The 27029-nt window shown below is 44.0% G+C and overlaps 2 protein-coding genes across 2 annotated transcripts in view; both read right to left on the minus strand.

The window, feature by feature from the left end:
* Positions 1-13930: 13930 nt before the first annotated feature.
* Positions 13931-19071, minus strand: SLC35D3 (solute carrier family 35 member D3). Its single transcript, XM_064708340.1, has 2 exons — positions 18583-19071; positions 13931-17416 (listed from the first exon to the last, which is right to left on the minus strand). The coding sequence occupies exons 1-2, from the start codon at positions 19016-19018 to the stop codon at positions 16587-16589; spliced, it is 1266 nt and encodes a 421-aa protein (XP_064564410.1). The 5' UTR covers positions 19019-19071; the 3' UTR covers positions 13931-16586.
* Positions 19072-22207: 3136 nt separating this feature from the next.
* The window catches only part of PEX7 (peroxisomal biogenesis factor 7), a 40844-nt gene continuing 36022 nt past the window's right edge, over positions 22208-27029 (minus strand). The window contains exon 10 of the mRNA XM_064708341.1: positions 22208-24837. Coding sequence (XP_064564411.1) covers positions 24769-24837 — 69 coding nt within the window. The 3' untranslated portion in view covers positions 22208-24768. The remainder of the gene's footprint in view (positions 24838-27029) is intronic.

A 27029-nucleotide genomic window follows, 5' to 3' on the forward strand; every position in this document is an offset into this window, starting at 1 on the left:
AAATCTTTTCAGTAGCAGCAAAGAGCCCAAACCTGGAGCTTCATAAATTAGTGAAGGGGACTAAGGACTGGACTGAAATAATCCCAGATATCCTTAGCAGTTCCAGATTCATCTTTTTAAATCATGGAACAGAGAGTCAACAAAATCCCTTAGAGCTAATCACAGTGACCCTTCTGTGGAACTGAAAATACTGTTAGAATACAAAAAAAAAAAAAAATTCAGCCAGATCAAATAATAAGGCAGATGAAGCCAAATTTTTCTTCCAGTTCTTCAGATTTCACATTATCTATGGGTGAAGCTTCCAGTCTTGGCTGTAGTCTATAATTGATATGTTTCAAGAAAGTTTTGGACCATCTCCTCATTTCCTGCATGGTCACATAGAGGCACAAGTCATCAAAACGAGTGGGAACATTTTGTTACATCTTACTAACAAATGGATGCTGACAGGAATCCTCCATGTCCTGTCCTGCCACTCCTACAAGGAGAAGCCTGTGGTGCCAGACCATGAGGCTGCAAAGCCAGGGAAGCAGGGAAGCCTCACAGGCAGGGATGAGAAGGATGCCTTTTCTGCAGTGAGTGCTTCCTCTTTCTGCCGAAGCAATGCCAAAAAAATGCATTTGAAACATAATTTTGCTTGCACCAGCACTAAGGCACGTAGCCAAAATGTGGTTCTCTTGACTTCTGTTCTGGTCCATCAGGAAAAGTGAATTATGGTGTTCCTTTTTTTTTTTTTTCATAGAGCTGCTAGAAAATGGCAGATTTGTTCCTGGAAGGACAAGTGTTCTGAAAGATAAAGCTGGCACTGCCCAAGCTTCCTGGAACATTTTCAGGTCACTGTAAACAGCCTGATAATACTTTGAATCAATGCCTCAAGATTAATAAAATTTCAGCAGGTAGGAACATCATAGGTAGAATGACCATGTGAACCTGGTAGCAATCCTGCAGGGATAATAATACCAGAAATTTGTATTGTACTTTGAGTTTATTTTCTTTTTAAAAATTGTTTAAATAAAAGCAAACCCTTTTACAGGGAAACCAAAATAATCAAGAGATCTGTCAAGGCTTCTTGATTTTCTCTTTGAAGATAAATAAGGTGCTTTTATGGTCATATATAGAGCCTTCTTCTAGGTAACTTCAGCCCATTGGAGGCACTGACAGTCTCTGGAAATATCCAAAGGGACAGGAGGCCAGCTTTAATCATTTGCAGATAATACACTGTGCAACATAGAGACTGGGGAGAGCAATTCTACATAAGAAGGAAAAATACTGTATTCCTTACAATTACCCATCTTCAAAGGAAATAAAGGCTTTGGTGGTATAAAAAAAAAGTAAGAGTGGTGCTGTAGTTATGCCATATTTGCTGTATCCTGTGTGAATTAATTTCATTCAAGTATGAACTGTGCTTGTGGCTCTCTAATTTACATGATGTTGCTGAACAATTTTCTATAGCGCCTTTTGAGAAGAACTTGGGGTTTTGGACAAATTGAATATTGTTCTCTCTTCCATGGAGATCATCCAGAGCCAATGACGCAGTTTTTTATAGCCCTTTTTAAATTTCATCTTATTTTTAGAGTGTAGAACTTTTTTTTGTTGGTTGGAACCTATTCTTTTGCAGAGACACATTGTTTGAGAAATCACAAGTGGTTTCACATAAGCCACATAAATCAGGAAGGATCTGAGACTGGGGAAGCTGTAGAGACTGTAGGAAAAGCTGAGGCTGGAGCATGGCACCATACTGCAATGCAATAGATTGCAGTACATATCAGATTAGGTGGAAGAGCTACCTGCTGTTCAATATACCACATGCTTTTGCCATGCTTGTGGTGGAGGGAAAGGAAGGAAAGAGCTGGGAGCTGCATTTGCTGCAGAACACAGAAACAACAGCAGGACACAAAGAAACAAATTGGCTGCACCCAGCCGTGACAGAGCAATACTGCTGCTTCCCTGGGCAGAGGACAGCCATGTGCTGCCTCTCACAAAATGCAGGCCCTCCCACGTGGGCTCCAGCTCCAATCTTTAAATTCCCAAACCCTCTGACTCTAAGGACTGGGAAATAGAAACCTTAAGCCTGACTCCACTGAGGTCAGGCTTTTCCTCTCTCATGGACATCCCCAGACTGAGGACCACAGAGAAAGTCTCTGGAGAAGGCAAACTTGGTTTGTTTGTTGAAACTTTCTGATGGTCACTATCCCATCACTCTCCATCTACGGCATATGGTTCTCACATCCATTTTCACTTGCTTCTGGAGAATACTCTGTTCCCTGCTGCAGAAGCAGTTGTCTGTGGCAAGGACAGCAAACGTACTGTAATAGGTGTCTGGTAGCTACTTCTACAGATCTCACAGCATGCCCTCTGGTACCAGGAATAGATTCCTGGTACCTGATTTAAAAATAAATAAATACATTACAGAGGCACAGAAATCTGTCTTGCCAGGGCTTCTGAGGCCAGACATGTGAGTTGGGCAGCTCAGGAGAAGTGCAGCTCTGTTCACATGGTGCTACACCCATGTAAATCAACCCAAGTAATCCAGTGCTGTCACACAGATCTACCTCAGATGTCTCTGCACCTAAGGCAATCTGTACCTGTGATAACCTTCCCAAAAACAATAAGGAGCTATTGAGAGTAACTCATACGCTGATCCCCAAAGCAGACCAACCCAGGAGTGTTACAACCCAGTTTGTGGAGGAGGAACAAAACTTCAAAGCCCTGCAGAAGGCTTTGGGCAAGGCAGTACCTGTTTCCAAGGCTCCCTGCTGCCTGTGGAGCCCTCTGCCCCGAGGAGGGATGCAGCCCTGGAGAGCAATGGATGGAGCTCTAAAGGGCAGGAGCTGGAGGGTCAGGCTGCCACCATAACCTGCTGACATAGTAAATTCTACTCAAGGCAGTGTATCTGAAGACGCTGTTGTTTCAGCTCTTTTGTTCGTTTGGTGCCCATGGTAATTTGTCTGAAGTCTGAAGTTTGCCATTTGGTAATTTCTGCATAACTAATGAGAATGTACTCAAGTCCCCAACATCCTGTAGCTCTCTTTCTGTGTTTAGTCACCCCAGAAACTGTCGTCCAAATGTAGATATTAGACAGCCTCCAAAACACAAGAGATTTCCAGTATGTGAGTACAGCATAGGCTAATACTTACCAGTGAAATGAGTTAAACATTTTTTAGCAAAGCATGAAATTCAGATTTCTTCAAATGACCCCTCATTGTTGGCCTGTTTGATCCCATTGGAGTAACCTGTGAAACTCCCATAAACTAAACAAGAAGCACATAAAAAAAGCTGTTTACCACTCACTCTCCACTTATCTTCTGAAGTAAGTCATGCTCATACATGCTCAAGCCCATGTGATCAGTAGCTCCACAAGCAGGAGTGTTCCTCCAAAGCATGTTAAAGAAAACCCCACACTTAATTCTCTCTTACTCGGTTCACAGTCAGAGGCAGGTTATGTTTTTTCCTCTATCAAAGGGTAAAAGGAGCTGTCAGAAGTCCCAGCACCATGTTCCATCTGCAATAAATTTGCTGAATTCATTGCAGCAGAACCCCAGACAGTACGAACCTGAGCTATAGATCCTTTTGCTGCAAACAATACCCCATGGGCTGGGAGGGCTTTTCTGCACAGAGTAAGAGAACATCTGGTGGCTGCTTTACAGGGGGACTCACTGCGCCTTCTTTATCACACTTCTACACCTGCGATCTCTCTAGATTACTTCTTCTTCCTCTCTTCAGATACAAGTTATTATGAATTGTTAAGAAGTATTGCATAATGTCTTCTCTTGAGAAGGATTTACCCACAGATGGAAGCTGGTATTAGATGAGGCAATGCTATCTGTCTGCCCTGACAGGTTTGCAAAGTGCAAGCAATTCTATTATGCATTGATGCAGTTTTATCTTCTAGCAGCACATACAATTGCAGAGGATCATTCAACATTGTATTTTGATTGCCAAATCTTTGGCCTTAGACCATCTCTTGTATAAGCAGAGCCTCATGCACTAGGGACCTCTTTTTGTCTGTGTTCTCCAGATATTTCTGGGATGAAAATTCTAAATATTATCAATCCACAAGACTGAACTATTCCTGAGCCCTTCCACTCCATAAAGTTGGCAAAGTCCATTTGGTGTTGTGGCATTTGCTTTACTACTTTTACTACCAAAGTACAAGGAAAAAGTTAAAACTACATGGCCAAGGAGAAACACAAACACACCGACATTATTTATTAAGAGAATTTACAGAAATCCTGAGCTGATAAAACTCAGCTGCTGCCTGTCTCTAAAGTCCACAGTCTTTGAATCTTGTATCGTCAGACCACCAACCACCTACAGAACCCCAGCCTATTCCCACTTTCCATCAGTGCATCCAACCATTGCAGCACTCAGAAATTTGCCACAATGACTGCCTCAGTTCTCCTCAAGGCACAGGAGAAAGGGTTGAGCTCTGAGCTGGCTGGCACAGCCAGAGTGGGGAGGATTCAGCTCCTGACATCAAGCCACAGATGCAACACACACATCCCCCATCCTGCTTTTCACAGCCCTGTTGTCTACACACAGCTCAGGGAAATCTGTACCCCAGCTACTCAGCATAGATACTCCTTGGGCTCCTGGGAGGGGCTGGTCACCTTAATATAGGGGTGGAGAGCTCTGCAACTGGAGGAATAACTAAAACTAGGCTTTGTACCACTGGCTTTTTTATGCCTTTGGAGTGTTCAGCCCTGCCTCTGTTCAGCTGTTAGTGCTTTAAACAGATCTTCCAGCCATGTGAATGAAATTATCATTGAATGTAGTAATTTCAAATCAGATCAAGCATGAGTCATTAAATTAAAATATATACAATCAATAGAAGTATTTTACTATTGTACTCTTGGGATTATTTCAGAGATGGAGTTACAGATTTCCATTAGATGTGGCTAACCTGATTTACTAAAGAATTTTGCTGTTTTAAAACTCTCCTCTGTTGCCATGCATAAGACCTAGCTATAAAATCCTCCAGATCCTAATTTTCATCAACTTCGGAGTACCTTCTGTGCCACACCCTGAAGCACATCTATCATCCTGCAAAGCAAAGAGCTGGTGCCTGCAAAGGATGTGGAAGCATAAAGCAAATGGTGGATACAACAAAGGGGAAGTGTTTAAGACCACTGCCTCCTATAGCTGCAAGCATCTCTTAGTGCTGCACTGCAAGACATCAGCCCAGTTCCACACAAGTTTTGTAGAAATGATGGATGGAAGGAGTAAAATGGAGGTTTTGATGACTATCTGTTGACACAGCTTTGTACTGTGCTTGTAAACTGGAGATTGTCTAGTAGCTCCCTGAGAGAGTTGGACCAGGTACATCAGTCACAGGGAATGCTTGCTCACTCTTAGGAACATGGTGTAAGAGGGCTTTGCCTGTAAGAATGACAGAGATCATGTGTCCCTTTGTGATTACTGTGGTGTTTTATAGCAGAGGAGGTGAGGGAATCCAGCAGGTCATACACTCAAAAGCAGTCAGTTCTGGTGAATTTTTCAGCAGAACTCAAAGCCTTTGCAAAAACCTTTCTTTACTTCTATGTTGAGTCACTATTTTGGTGCAGCAGAATAAGCAATTTTCTGAAGGACAGGATTTATAAGACTTTTGAAGATGGAGTGTAATCTTGAAGAAACTTTTATAGATGCTTCTCCTCGAGAATGCATTGAAGAATACATACAAACGACCAAAGGTTTATCTTGCCTGGTATCCCATTCTCAGCAGCACCACGAGCAGGTTCTCAGGATGAGAGCAGGGGGCTGTGCATGGTACACCCTCTGAATACTCTCCCAGGCTGAACATACTTCAATCTCAAAGAACTTCCTGATTTATATGAGGTTTTCTGTATTTATTAACCCTCAGGTACCTGGAGTACATGGGTATGAGGAGTTCTGTTCCATGTGCCTATGACATGAAGGAAAGTTTCAGCTTCCACTGCATCCTTTGGCAGCAAGTGACCCCATTCTAATGCTTTCTGTGTCAAGGACATTTTTATTTGCTTTGAACCCAGAGCTACAGCACAATCCTCCCATTAGATCAGATAATTCTACCTGGAAAAAATATAATGAGAATTATAGTTGTACATGAGACCCAGAAAAAACTAAGGGCCAAACATGGAAGAGGCCAGTCTGCCCTAGATGGCATTGACTGGTCATGACAATTCTGCACCACTTGCAGTGTAAATATGGCTGGAAGGGTCAGCAGTGCAAGACCAGCCTGCGATTTGACATTATGAAATGCAGCATAAAAGTGAAGAATAAAAGAATGTAACTTCTAGCTAAACTAAAGATTAATAATTTCAGATGCTGCTACAAGGAAGATGGGATGAGGAACCTGTCAAAGGACAGTCAGAAGGAGAAGGGCATTTATTGCCTCAAGTGGTTCTGGCACAGACTGAGGAAATTTTCAGCCCCCACTGAGTTCATCCAATCCCCATTTCCTGTGCTGGACATTCCTGCCCCTGAATTTTGCCAAGTAGCAGATTCATGACTTGCAGACTGCATCTGAATGCAAGAGGCAGGTATCTCCCTGCACAGTGCTTGTGGTCACAGGGAGTGGGGTGAAAAATCACAGCAAGCCATATAGCACCAAGAGAAACAACAGCCAGATCCATCTCTCCATTTCTGACATCCCTAAATGCAGGTAGACAATAATTACTACAAGGAACTGTTCCAGAACGTGGGACATTCTAACAAACAAGGCAAAAATCCTGAGCTGCACCTCAGCAGCCCCTACGACAGCTATATAAAATCACACTCCCCTCACAGGAGTTTTTATGATTCTCTCTTCTGCCACAGCAGAAAAATGCAGTTTTATGTGCAGCATTTCCTGGTCAGGAGAGATGCTTATAGATCATGAGGGACCTATTTCTCCTCGAACAGCTTTTTGCCAATCAATTTCATTGGCATTGTGGGACCATGTCAGTGTAGCAGAAGACAGCCAGCTCTTTGCTTGTTTTGAAGCCCATTGATCTCTGCAAATATACAGAAGTAACGCACAGTCCAAAATCGATGGATGAAACCCCCAAATACTCATGTGGCCTCTTACAAAAGTGAGTGACAGCAAAATTTCAGAGGGAGTGCAATTCTATTTACAGTTGAAAAGGTCCCAGCAATGAAAGACCTGGCTGTAGTCCAAGTCTGGTGGACTTTGTTTAAACATAGACACCAGCCCTGGAACACAGCATCTCCTGTCACAAGTGGTGTAACAAAAATGACAAATTTGATGGATTGTCTAATCTTTATCTCACATATCAGATAGACCAAAAGCAAATGGAGTGGTTCATCTAAAGCTTCACCTTTAGGAAAGCATGTTAGCAGGAAAAAAAGAGAGATGACTAAATTAACCTGGAGGCTGTGGTAAAAAATTAATCTACACTTCTGGGTTGTTCTTTTTCTTTTTCCTTTTTTGTACTTTTTTTCTTTGCTGCTGTTGTTTTGGGGTTGGTTTTTAATTCCCCCCCCCCCCCCAGCAATACTGTAATGTTAATGCCAGTTGAGGCATTGTCACAAAAAAGAAATATGAGTAGGGAGACATTTGCTCCTGAAGGAAAACAGGAAGCAAATGAAATGGCTGTGAAGTTTTAAATTTTAAAATTTAAAATTCTATACAAAGACAAAACAAGGCAGCAGATATATTTATTTCCGGCCTCACAGATCCTGGTATGTGGTGGGTTTCTCCAACCTCGAAAGTACTGTGATGCACCAGGATGCTCATGGTTCAGACTCTGGTGAGCTCCCTGCACCTGCATTTGGGTCAGATAGCAGCACTGGATTTAAAATAATCAAAATTATTTATGTTCTTCTTGTTATTACTCAAATGTTTATTCATTATTCTGATTGAAAAAGGCTGAGTAACAGCACTGTAAATCTTTGGAAATATGTCTGTGGGACTCTAGGTTTCTTTGCTTCCTTTGGCTTACCTTCTTCCCAGATAGCTTATAATACTTTATATCTTATATTACGACTCAAGCTTAGCATTTTTAGTTAAAATGAGAGCAGTTTTTTGCATGAATCTGCAAAACTGCTCCTGTGTGTCCCTACTGGCAGCCACCCACAATCAGACTTTATGCACCCTAATGCTGGAAATGCACTTACCTAAATTAGATATCCCATTGCAGCAGAGCTCACCGATGGCAGGGCAGATCAGCACTGCCTGCACCCAGGGAATCAGCTGGCCACTCCTTATCTAGCAGCAGATTGTATTTGTGACATTTTTTATGCTAAGGCTCAGCTGTCAAGATGCCAGAATTGTTTGTCAAGTCAGCTTCAAGAATAATGGCAAATCCCTGACATTCTCAGATGGGTTTGAAGGTTCACTGTAGCAAAGCTGCTTTACTGAACTCATTCCTTATTACAGTCCTTACCTTTACATCTTCTTTTTCCCAGCCACTTCGAAGGCAATGAAAATAAGGCAGCCCCCAACCTAATCCATCCCATACACTGAATGATTTTGCAAGCTCAGCAGGAGTTGTATTGCCTGCAGGAACTCTCTTCTGAAATAAATCTTTTCTTCTATAAAAACTATTAGTGCATTTGCATACTTCCTTTCAGAAGCACAGAGGGAACTATGCCTGGGAAAAAAAAAAAGTAATAAAGGAAGAATTTTGCTGCAGTAATAGCCTATCTGGACTGCACAGGTAAAATTTGTGCTGTTTCTTTCCCCTTCCATGATATCACTTTGCAGCTGAGCTGACCTGTTACCCTGCATGGGGAGGGACTGGGTTTTCACATGTCAGCTCCCTGTAAGGAGCTTTGGAAAAGGGGCAAACCCCTGACCCCACAGGAGAGCACTCACCTATGCAGCTGTAGCATCCACAGCAACTCTCCAACAGCCTCCGCAGGCACAGCTCTGCATGTCTGAGGGTGCCAGCAGGGCCCTGGCAGCTGGTGGCCCTTCCCTGGTGCTATGGAACGCATTAAACTGACAGAAATGCCTTTCTCCCACAGCAGCAGCTTTTACCGTCAGCTGTATTGCCACAGCAATGCCACCTAATAGATTTGGGGCAGAGCGGCTCTTTCTTTGGCTTTGCATTGCTGGAATTCTGAGTGGCAGCTTTTCAAACACAGATCTCTGCTTGGCAGGATAGAAAATAATCCTAAAATCCACCTCTAACGCTCTCCTTGGCTTGGGGAGGTGGAACACCTGACACTAGTGAGTCCCTAATGCAGCAAAATGTTTTCATTTATGCTCATGTCCTACTGAATGAGGGCTTGTTCAAGGCACAAAATGCAGAAACATTTTAGTGCAGCAAATGAGAGCATTCCTGAATGCAAGGAAGGGCTGTGGTGACTGCTCTATATTGCCACCTAGGAACCTGTTCACACCTCAGCTCTTCTTTAAAGTTTGCCAAATTATGTACCAACATATTGGACCTATACAAAACACAAAGAGAAGCCCCACTAAAAAATAACCTCTGTTTTCATACCATGCTTTAAATGCAGAGATGCAGCAAAGCCATCTTGGCTGTGAAGGTCTTACTCACCTGTGTTTTTCATGATGAGTATGAATCTGAATGAATCTGCAATGAATCTCAAGTACAGAACAATGTGTCCTTATTTTTGACCCTGAAAGTGGCATCTGACATTTTTTGTCTGCTGGCTGCTGGTATGTGCCAGGCACAGGACTCTGGGTGTTGTGCCCTACCTGACCAGTGACAGGGAGACAGGCAGGGGGGAAGTTTTCAGAAAGAAAAGTAAAGAACAGAAACCTCCATCAAGACCAAAATCAGCAGATTTTGAGGAAAGGCACTTTAGTAGATAAAGATGAGGAAAGACTAAAACTTGGGTAGCAAATAACCCAAACTCCTTCTGCAAAACGTTCTGTTGTCATCATATTGCAAGGCTCCCATACCTTCTCGGTGATTTCTCAGGGGCAGCTCCTCACAGCACTGACTCCCTCTTCTTTATTGTACAGCCAACAAACTCCAGCTCTCTTCACAGCACAGCCAACAAACCCCAACTGCCTCCTCACCCAGCTTACCCACTCTTTTGTAGCACACATCTTATTGGACACAGCTGTGGCCTGTTAAGAGCAGGCCTGTTCCTGATCTCTGGTGATTGGTACAGCTGCAACTCCTCAGGAGTGAGACTGCCTTCTGCACTATTCTCTTACTTTCTATCCCTCCACAACCTTACACTGAAAATGCAGCTCTAGCTGTCATTTTCCTCCTCTACATCACTTAGATATTGCTCAGCTTCTTTCCTGAACTGTGGCATTGAATATTCGAAGCAGCTATAAAAGATCTTTATGGGTATACAAGCAAACTTAATCACTGTTAAGTAGATTCCCCAGACAGAAAAACAAAGTGTTCTGCTTGTGTTGGATGACAGAGCTGGATACAGCAAGAATGACATTGTACTGATTTTATCAAACCACTGCAACATTCAGGTGTTGGATGAAGAGTTCAATATTACAGATGATTCTGCTCTTTCATACTATCTATTAACAAAAAAAAAACCAAAAAAACAAAAAAACAAAAAACAAAAAAACCCCCAAAAACCAAAAAAACAACAACAAAAAAAACCACCCAAAACCAAAAAAAAACCACAACCCCACCCCCCCCCCCAAAAAAAAAAAAAACCAAAAAAGCCAAAACTGAGCAATATTGAAATATTGAAAGTCAAACCCCGTCTCAGGAATCCTGATGGAAATGTGCTGCTGGTTCGGCAGTGATTCTTCACAGAGACCTGCATCCCAGCTTCCCTAAGTCAAGCAGTTTCTCTCATAGCTCCAGGCAAATGCTCCCCAGTCTCTTTTCTTTCAGAAAATGTTGTAAATCCCAGGGTCAAAACTGTGTGGCTGTGCACTCAGCTGTGGTGTGTTTTCTGTGCATTAGCCTTCTGATATTCAATGAAGAATCACTCAGTGGCCTCTTGGCCACTACGCTTAAGGAAACCTACTTTTGTTCCTGTAAAATTGTGATAAGGGAATATTTAGCTGGTTTTCATATGTTTGTAGTAACATATATTGTTGAACATTTTATCTGTTCTCATGAACGTTCACTCACTCAAGAAGATGCACTGACAAAGGGAACCTCTCTGCCCTTCAGACCCCAGGTTTGCTTGTGGCTTGAGAAACAGAAAGAAAAATTCATATTCTACCTTTTAACCAGGTGCACATGCTTTGGAATTAGACCAACCATAAGGACAAATTTGCAGAGATACTCTGCAGACAAAAAGTGCACTTAATAGAATTAAGACAATTCAGGACATGAGGAGTTAATGGTGATAGACACAGCAGCCTTTAGCTGTTTTCATCTACTGATGATACTGATCATTATTTACAGCAGCTGGTAAACCTGCCTGTTTTACTATTATGGCCAGCTCCAAATCATTATTTTCTCTCATTTGACCCCCATGTCAGGCAAGAAATGGAGTTATTGCTGTTTATCAGAGAAATCCTGAATTCTGTTAAATAATTGTTGGGATCTTCTTGTCTTTGTCAGGAACAAAATCAATAGCACCTAATAAAAAAAGTACTGTAATTTTGAGAACAGAGCTGACATTGCTTTTACTTGATAGAAGACAAACTTATTAACAAGATTAATGTGCCCAGAGCAAAATTTCTTACAACTGTCCAGTAAAAAAAAATAATCACAGAACCACAAAGAATAGATGCAGCCATCTTCCCCCTAGCCAGCTCGCTCACTCTGCCTCTCTCCTTCATGTCCACTGCTCTTCCAGAGTCCAAATTCAAGTGCATTCACTGCAGATTCATCTCACTTTTTGGCCATTGGTTTCTAATGCTGTCACTTTTTTTTTCATTCAAGAACATTTTTCTTTTCTGCAAACTATCCCGTATTCCCCATTCATCCTAATTTGTAGCTCACATATTTTCCCCATCCATCTTTATCCCATCCCATGTACCTCTTTGAGCACTGTTTTCATACTCTCTACCTGGGTTTTCAATTCAGGCTGCCTCTCTTCTGTTCAAACACAATATCCAGCCCTGAAGAAAGCCAGTGTGACTGGCTTTCTTAAGTCTCAACCTACAAAAAAACAGAGGCTACAAAAAACCTGCTCAACAGCAGGTGTATAGCCTTATTACTTAAAATGTTGTTACTACAAGAAGATCTCCTGGTTCTGTGTGTATAATAAATGTCCCCAGGGGCAGGCCCAGCCAGGTTTCAGTGCTGGCTGTGTGGCAGAGGGGGGCCCTCACTCCAGCACCTGTCCCATTGCAGCCCAGCTCCACAGGACACTGGGACACAGCCCGGGCACTGCTCCACGAGAAGCTGGGACACAGCCAGGGCTGAGCTATATAGGGATCTGGGATGCAGGGAGCTGGTGGGCAGAAACATGCACAAAGGTAGAAAGAAGCAATCTGGACATTCAAGATCCTGCTGGTTCATCCCTTCCCTTCCCTTCTACAAGAAAAGTAGCAGAAGCCTCTGTGGCAAGTCCTCCATCACTTGCTGTGATTTTCAGGATGGACACAGGAAAAATATTTGGGAAAAACAGCAGCAACAAAAGAAGAGAAAAGAGGGCATGTGCATGCTCATCAATTCCTGACAGAAACAGGATTGAAGTGAAAAGCTTCCCGATGACCTTCAACAAGCAACTGAAGCATGAATACAGCGGCTCATTGAGAGCAGAGCTGATTGACTCCACTGCACTTAGAGACTCCAGTCAGAAAAACACAGAAGAAACCTCGAAGTAATACATGAAATTATACAGGACACAGGCAGAGAGGGTTAAGGTGTTAACCCTTCACCATGATTAGCAGCAAAATGCTCAAATGTTAATTTAGAGGCCAGAACTGAAGGCCTTGCATCTTTATGCCTACTAAAGCCTTTGCAGCAAACAGTCATTTTTGCAGAAAACAGAATTACAAGAGGCTATTAAATACTGGCAATAAACTATCCCTGGACATATGCAGTGGTCTGAAGTGTTGGTTAGTAAACTGTAAAATTTCTCTCATTGTCAGATGGCTCTTCGTAGGTTGCTGCATATTTTCCATGTGGAAGTGATGGCAAATACAAGATTAGTGATGTATGCAAATTTTTAATTTATCCTTAGAAATTTTAACTGTACCTGCCTCAATATAAACGGTCCTCTCTTTAATTTCTTAGGACAAGAATGCATTTCAAAAAAGATAGCCAGTCTGGCTTTTGTTGTCCTGCTGCATGTGTATTTGTGTGCGTGCATGTGCGCGTACGTGCACGTCTAGGAGTGCTACAGCAGGTGTTACTCAAGGATGTGTTGACACTGAAATTCCTGTTTATTCTCAAAGCAGTCATTGTGCATCAGGTTCATTTATTATCTGACAACAAGGATGGTCTCCTTCTCTAAATCAACCTGCAGGCACATTTGTGTGGAGCTGTAAGATGAATTCGGCAATAACCACCGGCCGCAGCCTGGTCTGGCACAACCCAGTTTCAGGCGTATTATGTACCTTTCATCCAAAGCAAACAGGTAAAAATTAATGCTTAAGTCATCTCTTAGTGCTGCCGTGCGACATAAATGATAATACAAATACTTAACATTGTAAAATGAAATTAATACTATGTCCTTTAATAATGCTGTCATTTTATAATGGAACTATTAATAACGAGCTTCATCTTACTTTTATTAATTCTAGAGTTATAACAGCTACACCTGTGACATTAAATCATCTTAAATTTATAACCAAAAAAATCACCACTAAGAACCACTGAAATTTTGAGCTGTACCGAGGTTCCAGCACTTCAGAATCCTGTGCTCCTTTGTCTGTCCTTAGTCCCTCTGTCCGTGACAGTATTTATAGTGTATGGTCACATGTTGAGGAAACTTGAATGGCATAAAGGCACGAGAATAACTATAAATGAAGCAAAAATGAGCACCCTGGAGTAGCAACAATAAGAAAAGCAGAAAGCTTTTGGAAAGCAGTGCATTTTATTCCCACATCTCATTCTACCGTCTTCCGCTGACGCTATTAAAATACCTCAGCACGAGGCAGTATTTTCATTTTATTGTGCGACAGTGTCTGTTACTGAAAAACTGGATTGCATTTGCCAAATTCCCATTTTAATTTAGGGAATTTACAGGTAAAAACAGAATACAATATAATCACATTTCGACTATACATGCAAATGTACAACATTGTAACAGCAGCTTTTTCAATAGTCAAAACTGTTTGAATTTCCACAGATTTCTACTAATAACTTAACAACAGTAAATGGCAAAACATTTAACCTCCCCACAGGAAAAAGTCCTGAAACAACAGTCCAGTGGGAGAGCTTCCTAGAGCACGTGTTAAACACGGTGTGTGCACTACAGGATCTAAGACTGGCATCCAGGTGGTAAGAAGATCCACATTTTTTGTGGACAGAAAACACTGAGCACAGTGAGGACAGATCAGAATTGTGTGTTTCTCTCCAGCCATCTGTATGATTACAACGCAGTTCAATATTGCAATGAGTTCAGTAACACAGGGACTATAAGTAATAGGCACAAATTTCTTTAGCCTAGGATGCATTTGAAAAACTAACAAAAACCCTATTATATTAGTCTAGAAACAATAAATAGTACTTTTATTGAAAATCTCCCATATGGAGCTCGAACAGAAGGTAAACGTATTTTGGCAAACAGCCAGTACCTCTTAAACACAAGCTATACATAACATGTGATGTACAGAGCTCCCTGCCCTGTCCCCCGGCTCAGCAGCTCCAGGCTTTTATCATAAATGTCCTTTCAGCCTTCTCTTTCAAAATTCATGGGTGATGCCAGGTCAGCCAACTTCTGCAGTCATTCCGAAAACACACTGCCACAGCACCTGATGTTTCTGCCTGCATTTATTGACAAGAACCTAAAGCTCCCCCAGAGAGCAGTTTTGCAAATATTCCCTGCTGGGCAAATTGCTCACTTCAGACTGAACACGCTGTGAGGCTAATGCTGCCTGCTCAGCTGGAGAGAGCACTGGGCCAGGCACTGGGTAATTAGGGCTGTGGGAATAGCTGATTTTCAGCTCAGTGGCTTAATAGATAATAGTAAATAATTATTAATAACAACAACAACAATATTGAAAACAACAACAACAACAAACTTGGTTCATTTTTTCAGAAAATGGTAACAACTTGTTTCAGTCTGTTGTCAAGGTGGCCTCAATGGCTGCAGCACCCTTTTGGGGTGAGAAGTACAATCAAATCTTTTCTCTGTCTAACTCCACCCAAGTACTCCCACCTACCAAACGGGTATCTTCAGGCAAAGAAACACTCAAACATTTTTTTCCACAGTCTTCTCAGTTAAACAGATGTGGGACAAAATACTAGTGTATTCAGCTGAGCCTCGCTGGAGTGCCTGCTTCCCACTTCCCACATGAGCGCTAGAGTTCCCAAGGGGAAAGGCAGCTCTGCCCCTCGCAGCCCATGGGGACAGGGACAGTCTGGGTGCTGGGGAGCTGCCTCTGCCAATGCCATGGGTGTCCCTGTGCCGAGCACACTGAGCATCCCGCTCCCCAAGCACTCAGCCATGGGATCTGCCGGAGCCCCAGGCAGCTCCTACTGCCTGCCCGCGCTTTGTTCCACAGGACAGCCCAGCACAGGGACAGCGGGGACAGACATGCACAACGCCATGCACCAGCACGTGGCCAGGATGTAGCACAGCTGTCCTGCAAAAGCACCCCTGGGAACTTCAGAGTTGCTGTCCCCAGCTCTGCTCTCAGCCTCTGCTTGTGACAGAATGAATGGAGAGGACACCTGGGTTCCAGTCCAGGCTCTGATTCATCTGACTTTAGGGTACCAGGAGGGATAACACAAGGCACACACTTTCTCCCTAAATTTTTATAGCCCTCCCAAATCCAATCAATACATACCAGTATTTCCAAACTCTTTCATTTGAGTCAAGTTAATATTCCAAATGCTACTTATAGTTAAAGCTCATAGACAAAGATCCTTCTTTTGCCAGCCAAAGCTTCTCAGAAGCTCAGATCTGGTTCTGCTTTCACGTACACCACCACAAGACTAAAGGATTTCTACTGAAGACACAAAGCACCCAAGGTAAACCAGGTCCAAGGCTTAGCCTGGAGGGCTTCAATTCATCAGACAAGAGAGTGATTTTACACCAATATAACTGAAGTGGCACAACCTCTAGATTTGTTGTAATTGTACTGACACAGAGGAGCACAAAAAAGTACAGTTAAATACGAGTTTATATTGTAGGAATTGGTTACGTAGAGTACCTATAATTGGATGGATACAGATACAGAAGCACACTGACAGAGCCTCCAAATGTGTTAAAATCACTAGGCTCCAGACACAATCTAAGGTATAGGCCACTGCTGTGTCACTGGTACTGCCAAGTATCCCAGTGGCACTGATATCCCTCCTATTCCCAGCTGCTGGGCAAGCCTCTTCGCCTTACCCAGCTCTCTCTGTGTCTGCAGCAGAGTGTCAGCACCTTAGCTGAGGTGGGTCTAAAGTGACATACTGAAAGCAGCTGAAAGCAAGCCCAAAGCATGAGCAAACTATGATCTTTTGCTTTTTGACAATGAGGTAAAGTCATCCTGAATGATTTGGATTTGTAAGCATTGATGTGGAAATGTATGCTCTGCCTTCCCCCTGTACAGAAAACCAGGTGTCTGTCCTCAAACAATAGGTTTTCAAATCTGCTTTTTAAGGGTTTGGTAGCTCTTCATTTTCTATCAAATAATCCTTCTTTATATAATTAGCACCCCTCACCAACCTCCATACTCCAAGATAGGCTTCTTTCAGCGAGCTTCTGTTCACTTCTTGTGTGACGGTGGATTTTCCCTGAGCCACAAGTGCCGTGGCTGATTTCTCAGTGATGTCCTTCTCTTCCTCTCCACTTTGTCTCTGCCCTGTGCATGATCCTTCCACTGCTGCTTCCTCGGCCCCCTTCCCCTGGGAAATTGTCTCCATGGCAAACAGAGCTTGGTCCCCAGCCTGCCTTTTCCCCTCCTCTTCTCTAGCTTCTTTCTCCAGGTCCTCATAGTTGCTTTGCCGCCTGGTCTCAACGTACTTGGCCACGCAGTAAATGACAGACCCCAAGGTGTTGACCACAACCCCAGCTATAAATAACTTTGTGGGCTCCACATCATTGAATGCCACCATGCCTACCGTGATGGTGGCTATGCTCTTCACCACCCCTACAAAGCTGGTGGTCACAGCCGAGTTAATGTAGGTGCAGTGAAGGGTGGTGAAGTTCATGGCACAGCTAATCAGGACACAAGCAATAAAGATGCATACCATGGCAGGGTCCTTCCAGCCCGGGAAGGACCAGACGTTGATGGAATCCATGCTGGCAAAGGAGCAGATGATGAGGAAAGGGGTGGCCGAAACAGCGATGGCATACTGAGCTGTCAGGGGTCCATATTCACTGTCTACACTGGTTTTCTGAATGAGCACCAGGTAGGCAGCGTGTATCAGCACGGCCAGCACGCCTGTCACATAGCCCATAGCATCACCAGTCAGGTCACCAGCTCCTGTCACGAGAGTCACAGAGAGAAATAAGCATAGGTGGTGCACGGAGACAGAAAGAGAGCACCGTTCTGGACTAGCGGGATATTTAGGAAACAGGCATTACTGCACTTTCCATAAGCCCAACGATTTGTCATGCTTGTCCAAGTCTTGCCTCCCAACAAATCTCTTATGCATTTTTTAAAGCTGCAAACATATTGAGTGTTTTTTCATACCCCCTCTAAATCCCCAGCCAAAATCAGATTGCCTTCTCCCCTTTGTGAAGACACTGTGAAATATTTGTAGCTGAAACCACACACACACACACAAACAGAGCAACCCTGAGCATCCTCTTGCCAGCACATACACATGCCTACTCTGCCTGCCTCCAACCCACTGGCTATTCTGCACCCTCTAGTCATACAGCCCTACACCTGAAGGAACACCTCCCTCCCGAGCCCCCTGTCAGTCCCTTTGCAGATTAAATTATTCACTGTGCATGTGCTCTGCTGTCTGAGGCAGCCCCAGCCCAGGAGTGCTGTCGGGCCACAAAGCGCCAGCTTTGCCTCCCACCCCACTCACACCTCGGCTGGACAGCAGCACGGGTCCTGCTGGCCCCAGAGGGCTGTAGCTGACCCCTAAGTTTGCACCTGCCCTTATAAGACCACAGTTGCCCCAGCAAGGCAGCAGTTGTCCCACGGGCTTGTGGCTGCTCTCACAACATTACATCTACCCCTGTAGGTTCACCCACCCGCCATAAGGCTACAATTTCCTCCATAAGGTTTCACTTTCCCTAGTAGGGTTGCAATAAGGTCACAGCTACTCCTGCACGGGCCCGCGTAAGGATGCACCTATCTCCAAAAGGTTGTACCGAGCCCTCCAAGAATGTGCCAGTCAGAGCGGGGCTGCATCCAGCTCTGCAAAGCTGCACCTGCCCGCCCGTGAGGCTCCGTGGGGCCGCAGCTGTCCCCCAGCACTGCACGCACCCCGTATCCTCGCGTCTTTCCCGGGGCTGGCGCTGCCCTCCCGGTCCGGCGCCCGAAGCCCGGAGGGAGCGGGAATCGCTGCGGCCGCCCGTCCCGTCCCGTTCCGTCCTATCCAGTCCCGTCCCGTCCCGTCCCGTCCTATCCAGTCCCATCCCGTCCCGTCCCGTCCCGCCCGGTGCCCTCGGCGCGGTCGCGGTCGCGCTCACCGGCCAGCGCGGCGCCGCAGGTGGTGATGAGGACGGCGACGAGGACGCCGGGCGATGGCATGCCGTCGCGGAGCACCAGGGCGCCGGTGACCAGCGTGACGAGGGGCAGGCAGCGCTTGAAGACGACATACATGGGGAGGCTGAGGCCGCGCAGCGACCAGAGGGTGAGGGTGGACTGCAGGGTGGCCAGGGCGGCCACGGCAGCGAAGGGGCGCGCCAGGCGGGGCCCGAAGGGCGGCAGCGCCGCCAGCCCCCGCCGCCGCAGCGCCTCCAGCCCCAGCGCCGCCGCCGCGCTGCTGAGGCACTGCAGCAGCGTCAGGAAGGCGAAGTGGTAGCGGGCCAGCAGGAACTTCAGCAGGATGTTCAGCGAGCCCGAGCACAGCCCGTGCGCCACCGCCACCGCGACGCCCCGCGCCCGGCCCCGCCAGCGGAGCATCCTGCCCGCGCCCGGCCCCGCCGCCGGGCCCCCGGCTCTGCCGCCCGCCCGGCCACCCGCCGCGGCGGCGGCGGCGCGGGGGGACGGCGACGAGCGGAGGCAGGGGGCGGGAGGAGGCAGGACGCGCTCCCGGCAGGGCGGCCGCCGCCCCCGACGTGTCCCCCCCGCGCCGCCCCCAGCGTGGCTCCCCTCCTATCCGCGTCCCCTCCCCGCCCCCGGTGTGTCCCCGCGCCATCCCCGGTGTGTCCGCGTCCCCGCTCTCGGTGTCCCCCATCCGGCCGCCCCCGCCCCCCGCGTTTCCAGGCTCGTCCCGCGGTGTCCCCCGGAGCACGCCCGGCTCGGCGGGGATGGGAAGCCCCCGCTGTCCGCAAGCCCTCCCGACCCCGCTCGGGTGCAGCAGGACGGGCAGCGGGAGCGGGCGCTCAGGTGCTTTCCCTGCCCAGAAAGCCGCGGGGCGCCCGCAGCTCCGCAGCCGAGTGTCACTGGCCCGAAAATAATGTGGAAGAGCCGTGGGAAACCCCATGTCTCCCGGAGAGGGGAGATCAGTGCAAGTCCGAGCATTCCCAAGCAGGGAGTACCGCTTTTCCTACTCTCCAAAAGTATACGGCCTCCCGGGAAAAAGCATCTACCGAGCCTGCCGGCAGCATCCCTCCCAGTGCCCCCCTGCTGCCTCGGCTTCTCGGGCTGCGAACGGCAGAGACGGGGACCGCTGCTAAGAAGAGCAGGGAGAACCGGGTTCTAGCAGAGGGAATTGCCTTGAGAAGTCACCAAAAACTGGTAGTCACACGGCTTTCAAAAGTGATGTTTTAAAGCCTGGTAAAGCTTAAATAAGCTGATCGCTTCTCTCGACTTTACAGATGCAAGTTTTAACAGGAGATGGCAATAGACCATACCGACTCCAAGGAAAAGGCAAAGCAAAAGCAGTTCTCACGGGCAGCCAGTCCCCTCCACCACTCTCCTGCAGTGTCAGGCAACACAAGGGAAGGAAAAACTATAATTTTAATCAGAGCTACCTTATAATCATCCATTGATTTCTCTCATCAGGGCAGGCAAGGTAAAGGACACAGGGCAAGGTTTATAAAATGAAATAAGAATGAACACATAAAGAATGAATGTCTGAAGATGAAAACTGGTAATGCAGGAAAAGAAACCGTAGGTACTGGAGACCAAGCCTGTTTTCAGAATCCACTGGAGAAATGTGTCAATACATTTACATCAGCTTCTATTTGGACTCACCCCAAGCCCACATGCAACACAATTTAAAGAAAAGTGTGGATCACCTTGACAGTGTTTGCACATAGGATAAAAACAACTTCTTCTGCCAGGTAAGTGCAGATAAAAAAAAATCAGACTGTGCTTTCAGGAAACACTGTAGTAATTTGGACTATACCTGAGTGTACCCTCTGGCAGAAACCATTTAGTCACCTCACCAGTGAAATTGTTACTAGAGAAGTGAATGTCTGACATTGCAGAGTATCAGGCTGAAAAACTGCTTTGGGGGCTAAATATTTCCTTGACTGAAACACAAAAACAAATGTATCAGAAACAAAAAATTTAATAGACTATTTCATTTGTATGGACTGTAGAATGATCATCCTAGTCCAACTGCCTGACCAATTCAGGGCTGAGCAGAAATTAAATCATGTTGTTAAGGTCATTCTCCAAATGCCTCTTAAACACTGACAACCTTGGGAAATCAACCACCTCTCTAGGAAGCCTGTTTGTGTTTGAATGCCTGCTTAGTAAAGAAATGCTTCTGAATGTCCAGTCTAAACCTCCTCTGGTGGATCTTTGAACCATTCCCACACATCTTGAGTACCAAGGGGAAGAGATCAGCAATTCCCTATCCTCTTGCCCTCCTTGGGAAGCATCAGAAAGTGATGACGTTTCCTCTCAGTCTCCTTTGCTCCAAACTAGACAAGCCCAAAGCCCTCAGCTTCTCCTCACAGGACATGCCTTCCAGCCTTTTCATCAGCTTTGAGATACACTTCTGGGTGCATTCAAGGACCTTCAAATCCTCCTTAAATTGTGGGGCCCAGAACTAAATGGAGAACTCAAAGAGCAGCTGCACCAATGCTCAGTTTGGAAAGTCAAGTGTTCAAAGTGCCAAATCCTATCTTTTGGAACTTACCTGTGCTATAAGGGCAGCTTCTCTTGCAATATCTCTCATGGTACTCCTAATTTTGTCTATAGACAGGAAAGTGAGGTGGAGAGGAAGCTGTTGTCCCTTGCCATGCCACCCTTTTCTCAACATGGATGGAGGCCAGATTCAGTACTAATCTCCCACTGCCTCTCCACCACTCCACAGGCACACAAAGTGTTCTCCTGCTCTTTACTGGGGAGGAACTGAATAAAGCAACAGGGAGGTGGCATCAGAGGTGACACTGCAGTGAAGGAACTTTCCCCACACTGGCTGTTCATGTGTCCAGAGGGAACAGTGGCTGCTCAGTTCATACATCAACTCTGTTAAATTTTGGCCTGGCAGTAGGGTAGTTCATAGCAATGAATGGCTCTGTGGTTCCTTACCCTAATGAGATGATTATGATACCTTAACTCTCATTGTTTAAAGGAAATTATGCTCAGTTTTGCATTTCACCTAGCTGCGATTACACCGGTGAGAGGAAAACAAAAAATGCAGCAAATTGGTGTCTTCCTAAGGGCATAGATTTTTTATAATGGCTTCTTGGATGAAAATGCTCAAGACCTCTATAAAATGTTTTATGGGAAATTTGCCTTAATTAGAGTCTAATGCAACCATCAGGTCCATCAGTGAACTGTGTAGAGTTGTGTCCATCCCCCATTGCATGACCCTGAGCACAGCTGAGCAGCACTACTGAAAGGCAGTACAGCCTGCTTATGCAGCAAAATTTGAGGCCAGCACTATACTTGGCTAGAAGAAAGAGATCACTTCATCACTGACACATACTCTGCACAGGCAGACACAAAGAATAATTTAAAATAGCTTTCCTTTATGAAAATAAAGATGGGGCACGCAGCTAGGAAAAGTTGCATAAAGTATGGTCTCTACCAGTACAGGGGAAAAATGTGACCATCACCCAGTATCCATACATTAAATAAACCATGGTTATGATATTCTTCTTAGAAGATGCTCTCAGTATCTTTCACAGCATTTACTTTTTGAACAACATTTCTTAATTGGGGAAGTGAACACAAGAGTATAGCCAAAGATACTGTGTGCAATTAATTTAATAGCATTATAGAACAACAAATCCATGCCTTTAGAACTTGATTAATCAATATATTTCTTAAACCAAAGAGAAACCCAGACTTAAATAAAACAAAATCTTTCACAGGAGCACGTTTGAAAGCAGAACACATTACATGTTTTAGATTGTTGTTGTTAACTGTTTCAGTAAATGAAAAAAAATATTGGAAGCTAGTATTTTGGTCATAAAATAAGTATTTTTTCAAAACAACTATAGCAATATTCCCTGAGAATTAAGAACCAGCAACAACTATTGCCAAATTGTTTTTTCTGTTACAGTGCAGAAATGTTACAGCACATTCTCACCATTCAAAGATCACACAGCAAGAATAAAGGCCACAGTTTTTATTTACTATGTGCATCTTCTGGATGTGCTCAGCTTTCAAGAGAAATAAATCTGGATACAGCAACCCTCAGCATTGAAGTTAACCAAGACATGAAGGGAGAGAAGGCAGTTGAGGAAAGATTTAATCCATGTGCTGAGTGTGCATGTTCAGAATTCCTAATTTTTCCCCCTGCACTAGGTTTTCTACATTTTCCCTTCCAACTGATAGGCTATGGCAGCATTCTAGGATAACTCACTCTCCCTGTCCCCCCAGAAACATGCATATAAAATACACACCTGCCACCAAAATGTTCCACTCAGACAAGCAACTAGTAATCAAAGCAGAAAAGGGAGATAAAACAGAAGAGTGGAGGAACTATTGAAGTTGAAATAATCAATTTTAATGCCTAAAATTAGATTTTATGGCCCATGGTACTGCTGAAAGCTGCGTGCAGCACAGCTTTATTTTGCATTATTCCTCAGCACACAGAAATAAAGTGCAGTAAAAGGTTCAGATTTGGTACAGCACACTGTCATAAAAAAAAGATAAAATCTATTTTTGTTATTAATTCAACTCAAAAAGATGTCAGTCTGGGGGCAGTTTGCATTTGACCAAGAAAAATACAGGATCCAAATGGGATCCAAATTGTCATGTTGTAGAAGAAAGTTTCTTCCTGTCCAGCCCTATATACCCCATCAATATATATCACATGTCTCCCTGTGGCTACCTATTAGTTTCCTGGCTCTTTCTCCAAGACAGAATAACCATTCTTTCCTTGCAATTTGCGGGTCTTAGCTCAGCTGAGTTCTTTCCTTCATTGCTTCAAAGCACCCAGCAGATCTGGCAGTGTCTGCTATTGGCTGATCTATGAGTGCTGCACCCAGAAGGGCAGAGCATTTATTAACACCACTATGAAAACCTGACCAGAGATCTGCAAAGACCCAACCTGCAAAGAGCCTTTTGATGGTAGTGTAGTTGAGATGGACTAACAGCAGAAAGGAGACAGTTTAAAGAAGGTAAAAAAAAACGGCTAGCAGGAAACGAGGAAAGGCTAACACATACCAATGAGTGCTGCAATACTAAAACACTATTCAGAGATGTCTGGATAAACAAAACATCTGAACATCTCTACTTGCCCCAGAAAACTCAGATGGAAGTACCAGCATGTGGGCTGAGGGGACAAACTGAGAAGGCAAAGTATTCAACATCCCTCAAACATGTTGTGCGTATTGTAGTGACTGCAAGAGCTTGGCCATGCTGAATTTGTTATGCTTATATCATGCAACTAATCTGCATGTATATAGGTCAACTAGTCTGGACATTCACTTTGGCCAGGCTATCACAGGTCCTGAAACGCTGGATTTATGGCCACTTTCCACTTCTATTTCTTGGAAGAACTTTCTAAGTGAAAATAGAAGACAAGTCTAATAGAAGAGATGGTTGCCCTATCTCTAAATCTTGAGGATTGTGATCCAATTAGTTTTGTATATATTTCATTTTTTCATAACCATTTTCTCTATTATCAGAGCATCTTTCTACATAACTTCATCAACTGTTTTACTCAAAGAGATATAAAGGAAAAATATATGAAAATAATCTTTACCATCTTTGTGAAGCAGCAATCAAAAAGGTCAAACAAATCAGCTGGCTACAAACTATGACATTTACTGTCGATCAAGAGTAAATGCATCATATTGCAAAAGAAAATAACGCAACATGACTCACAGCAAAACATAAATGCATCTGGGTGATACAAACTTCAGTTGACATTACAGTACTTTACAGTAAAAAGCCTTTATTTTCTTTTCCTTCCCTTTCTTTTCTACAGTGACATCTCAAAACACACTGCCAGGGTTTTTTTAATCCTTATAAGGAACAAGAAGATTCAGGCCTCTGCCCTCATCATTAGCCAGACAGATCACAAACTCATGCTGGTTATTCTGTTCTGAAGACACCACTGATATCTGCTATGGCCACTCTTCAGCCTCTGAGGAGCTGTGGAACATTTTGCTACTCAAGTACTACCTGCACAGCCAACCAAGCCCTGAAGTCTCCACACGTTCAAGGGCACAACACTCCATTCAAGAAGTTCTACTTATAAAGAGACACTGAGATTAGTGACACTGTTGACACTTTAGCACAAGTCTGGTTGTGGGGGGAGAGAGAAAGGTTCCTGGCGTGTCAGATCGTCTTCTCTTCTAAACAGCAACTGCCAGACACGATGGAGTATAGATCTTGACTAGTTCGTCCCAAGCACAGTCCACCACCTACAAAGCAAACAAAATCTATTTAGGTCCTTCACAACTGTCATTTTTACAAAAAATCACAGGGAACTTAATGCATATTGTGGATTTAGTATCAGGTGGTACTCTGACTTACCATGCTTCAAAAATTATAAAAAAGATTGGTTTTTTAATAAATTTTAACTTTACTGAAAAACATGAAAATTAACAACCTCCTATTTTTCATACTCCTCATGAGGAAAGCAGGGAAACCTTTGGGTTTCAACTAATTGCTCCAAATAGGCAAACAAATGTAACTGAAAATTAAATTACGGAAAGACACACAAAAGTCCAGGCCCTGCCATGTTTCTTCTCTTTGCAGAGTCATAGGATCCTTTCACCATATCTAAACATTTCATGACCAAATCTGAACAACCTTCTTATACTTGCAGATACAGAAATTTCTTATACACATTTTCCTAATGTCTAGTGCTGAGGAATGGAAAACCAAAAGAGTTCAACAAAATTACACAGGAAGTTTCCTGAAGAATTAACCCAGAATTTCAGTCTCATGCTTGATAAGCCACAAGGTCACTGTCAATTGTTGAGAAGAGAGATGTGTACTTGCCGATTATTGGGATTTGGGGGCCATGGTGTTGCTTCAAGCACTACCTAGACCCCCACTAGTCTAATATGAAGTGGTGCCACTTGTGACAAAGGCATCTTATAAACACAGTGACTGATTTGAGTATAACCACAACTTCTCTGAATTCATCATCCCAGGCTCTATCCTAGATGAAGGCTTGAACTTAAAAACGGAAACCCAGAAGGTTAACCTGAGTCTGTAGTGCTTAAAGATCTTAATAAATAACAAGACCCCAAGGAAAAAGACCACAGAATGCTTTAGGTTTGAAAATTAATTGAAAATGCACTTCAGAGTCTGTAACAAAGTGAAAGGGTTAACCACACTGACAATGACTCAAGAAGATGACCTAGGTATGATATATATTCACAAAATATTGTAGGAGACAAGAATTAAGGCAAATAGAACAAAGAGGAGAGCTGAAGAGAAAAACCTAGGAGGTCCACAAATAAATGCCAACAAAATCTGGCTGAAAGCATATTGCATTATCTTTACAATGTCATTTCCAGTTGGGATTACAAAAGATACAGTATTGGCTCCTCTGCACAACAAGCTTCCTTCTGCTGCAGCCTGCAATTCCTGTTCTCTCCTAGAGCCAGAATGAACAGCTGCACACTAAAAATTTGGAAATCCAACTACAGTATTTGATTTCAGACTATAATTAGCCCATTTTGTGTTTACTATACTGCACTATTATTCATTTTCATTGCTTCCTTAGCTGGTTCTACTTAGTTATTTGAAGTGCTTTCCATATACATCTAAATGGGTCAAAAAAACTCTTGACAATATGTCTGTCTATTCATACAACATAATAGAGCTTTCTGTAGCATAATGTTCTTTCTGCTGCACTGCAGTCTCTCAAATCATACCAAAAAGAAAATTTGAGTTTTCCACTAAATGCTGTGTAGAAGCTGGCAATCACATAAACTGCAGGTTTTTTACTATTCTCTACAGCTACAGATCAATGTTCTATAGGCAATACTTTCTATTTTTGTAAAGAAACAAGAAATAAAAATAACATTTGGAAAAAATCCCATGGGAATTCCCACCTGTTATCAATGTAATTAGCATCCCTGAAATCACCTCTGAACAAATACAGTTATAAAACCATTTAATCTAGCAACACTAAAAATAAACAGGGGATATTAAAAGAGTTTGAAAAGGATCACATGCGATAAGTTGCCCAACTCATTGACTTAATGATACCACGTGAAAGGAGAAAACACAGCCAGCCAGCAAAAGAAAAACAAAAGCTACAGTAAGTAACAGGGAATCAAGTTCTCCTGTGCAGCAGAAAGTGTATAATGGAATGCTGATCCCAGAAACCTTGATGAAAATACACATGTGAAGTACAGAACACAGGTATCTATTGGAAACTGGGACACTGCAGCATGGCAAAACATTAAAAAAGGAATGACATTTCTATTTCTCCTTACTTTCTCCAAAATACAGGCACAACTGTCAGAGAAAGGGGCAACTGTGAGCTGGGAGTGCTGCAGCCAGTATTTTTTGATAGAGAGTGCCACGTGCCCCTTTGCTGTAGCTCAGAGATTGTCACTGCCTCAAATACAAATGACTAAGACGAATCCTAAAA

Source organism: Zonotrichia leucophrys, chromosome 3, assembly GCF_028769735.1.
Source record: "Zonotrichia leucophrys gambelii isolate GWCS_2022_RI chromosome 3, RI_Zleu_2.0, whole genome shotgun sequence".
In the NCBI taxonomy this organism is placed as follows: Eukaryota; Metazoa; Chordata; class Aves; order Passeriformes; family Passerellidae; genus Zonotrichia; species Zonotrichia leucophrys.

What these genes read in the sequence shown, in the direction of transcription:
- SLC35D3 (XM_064708340.1), bottom strand. Translation starts at nt 19,018, where the DNA reads ATGCTCCGCTGGCGGGGCCGGGCGCGGGGCGTCGCGGTGGCGGTGGCG. An exon ending in CTGCGGCGCCGCGCTGGCCG is followed by an intron (nt 17,417 to 18,582) that starts GTGAGCGCGACC and finishes CTCTCGTGACAG; the next exon opens with GAGCTGGTGACCTGACTGGT.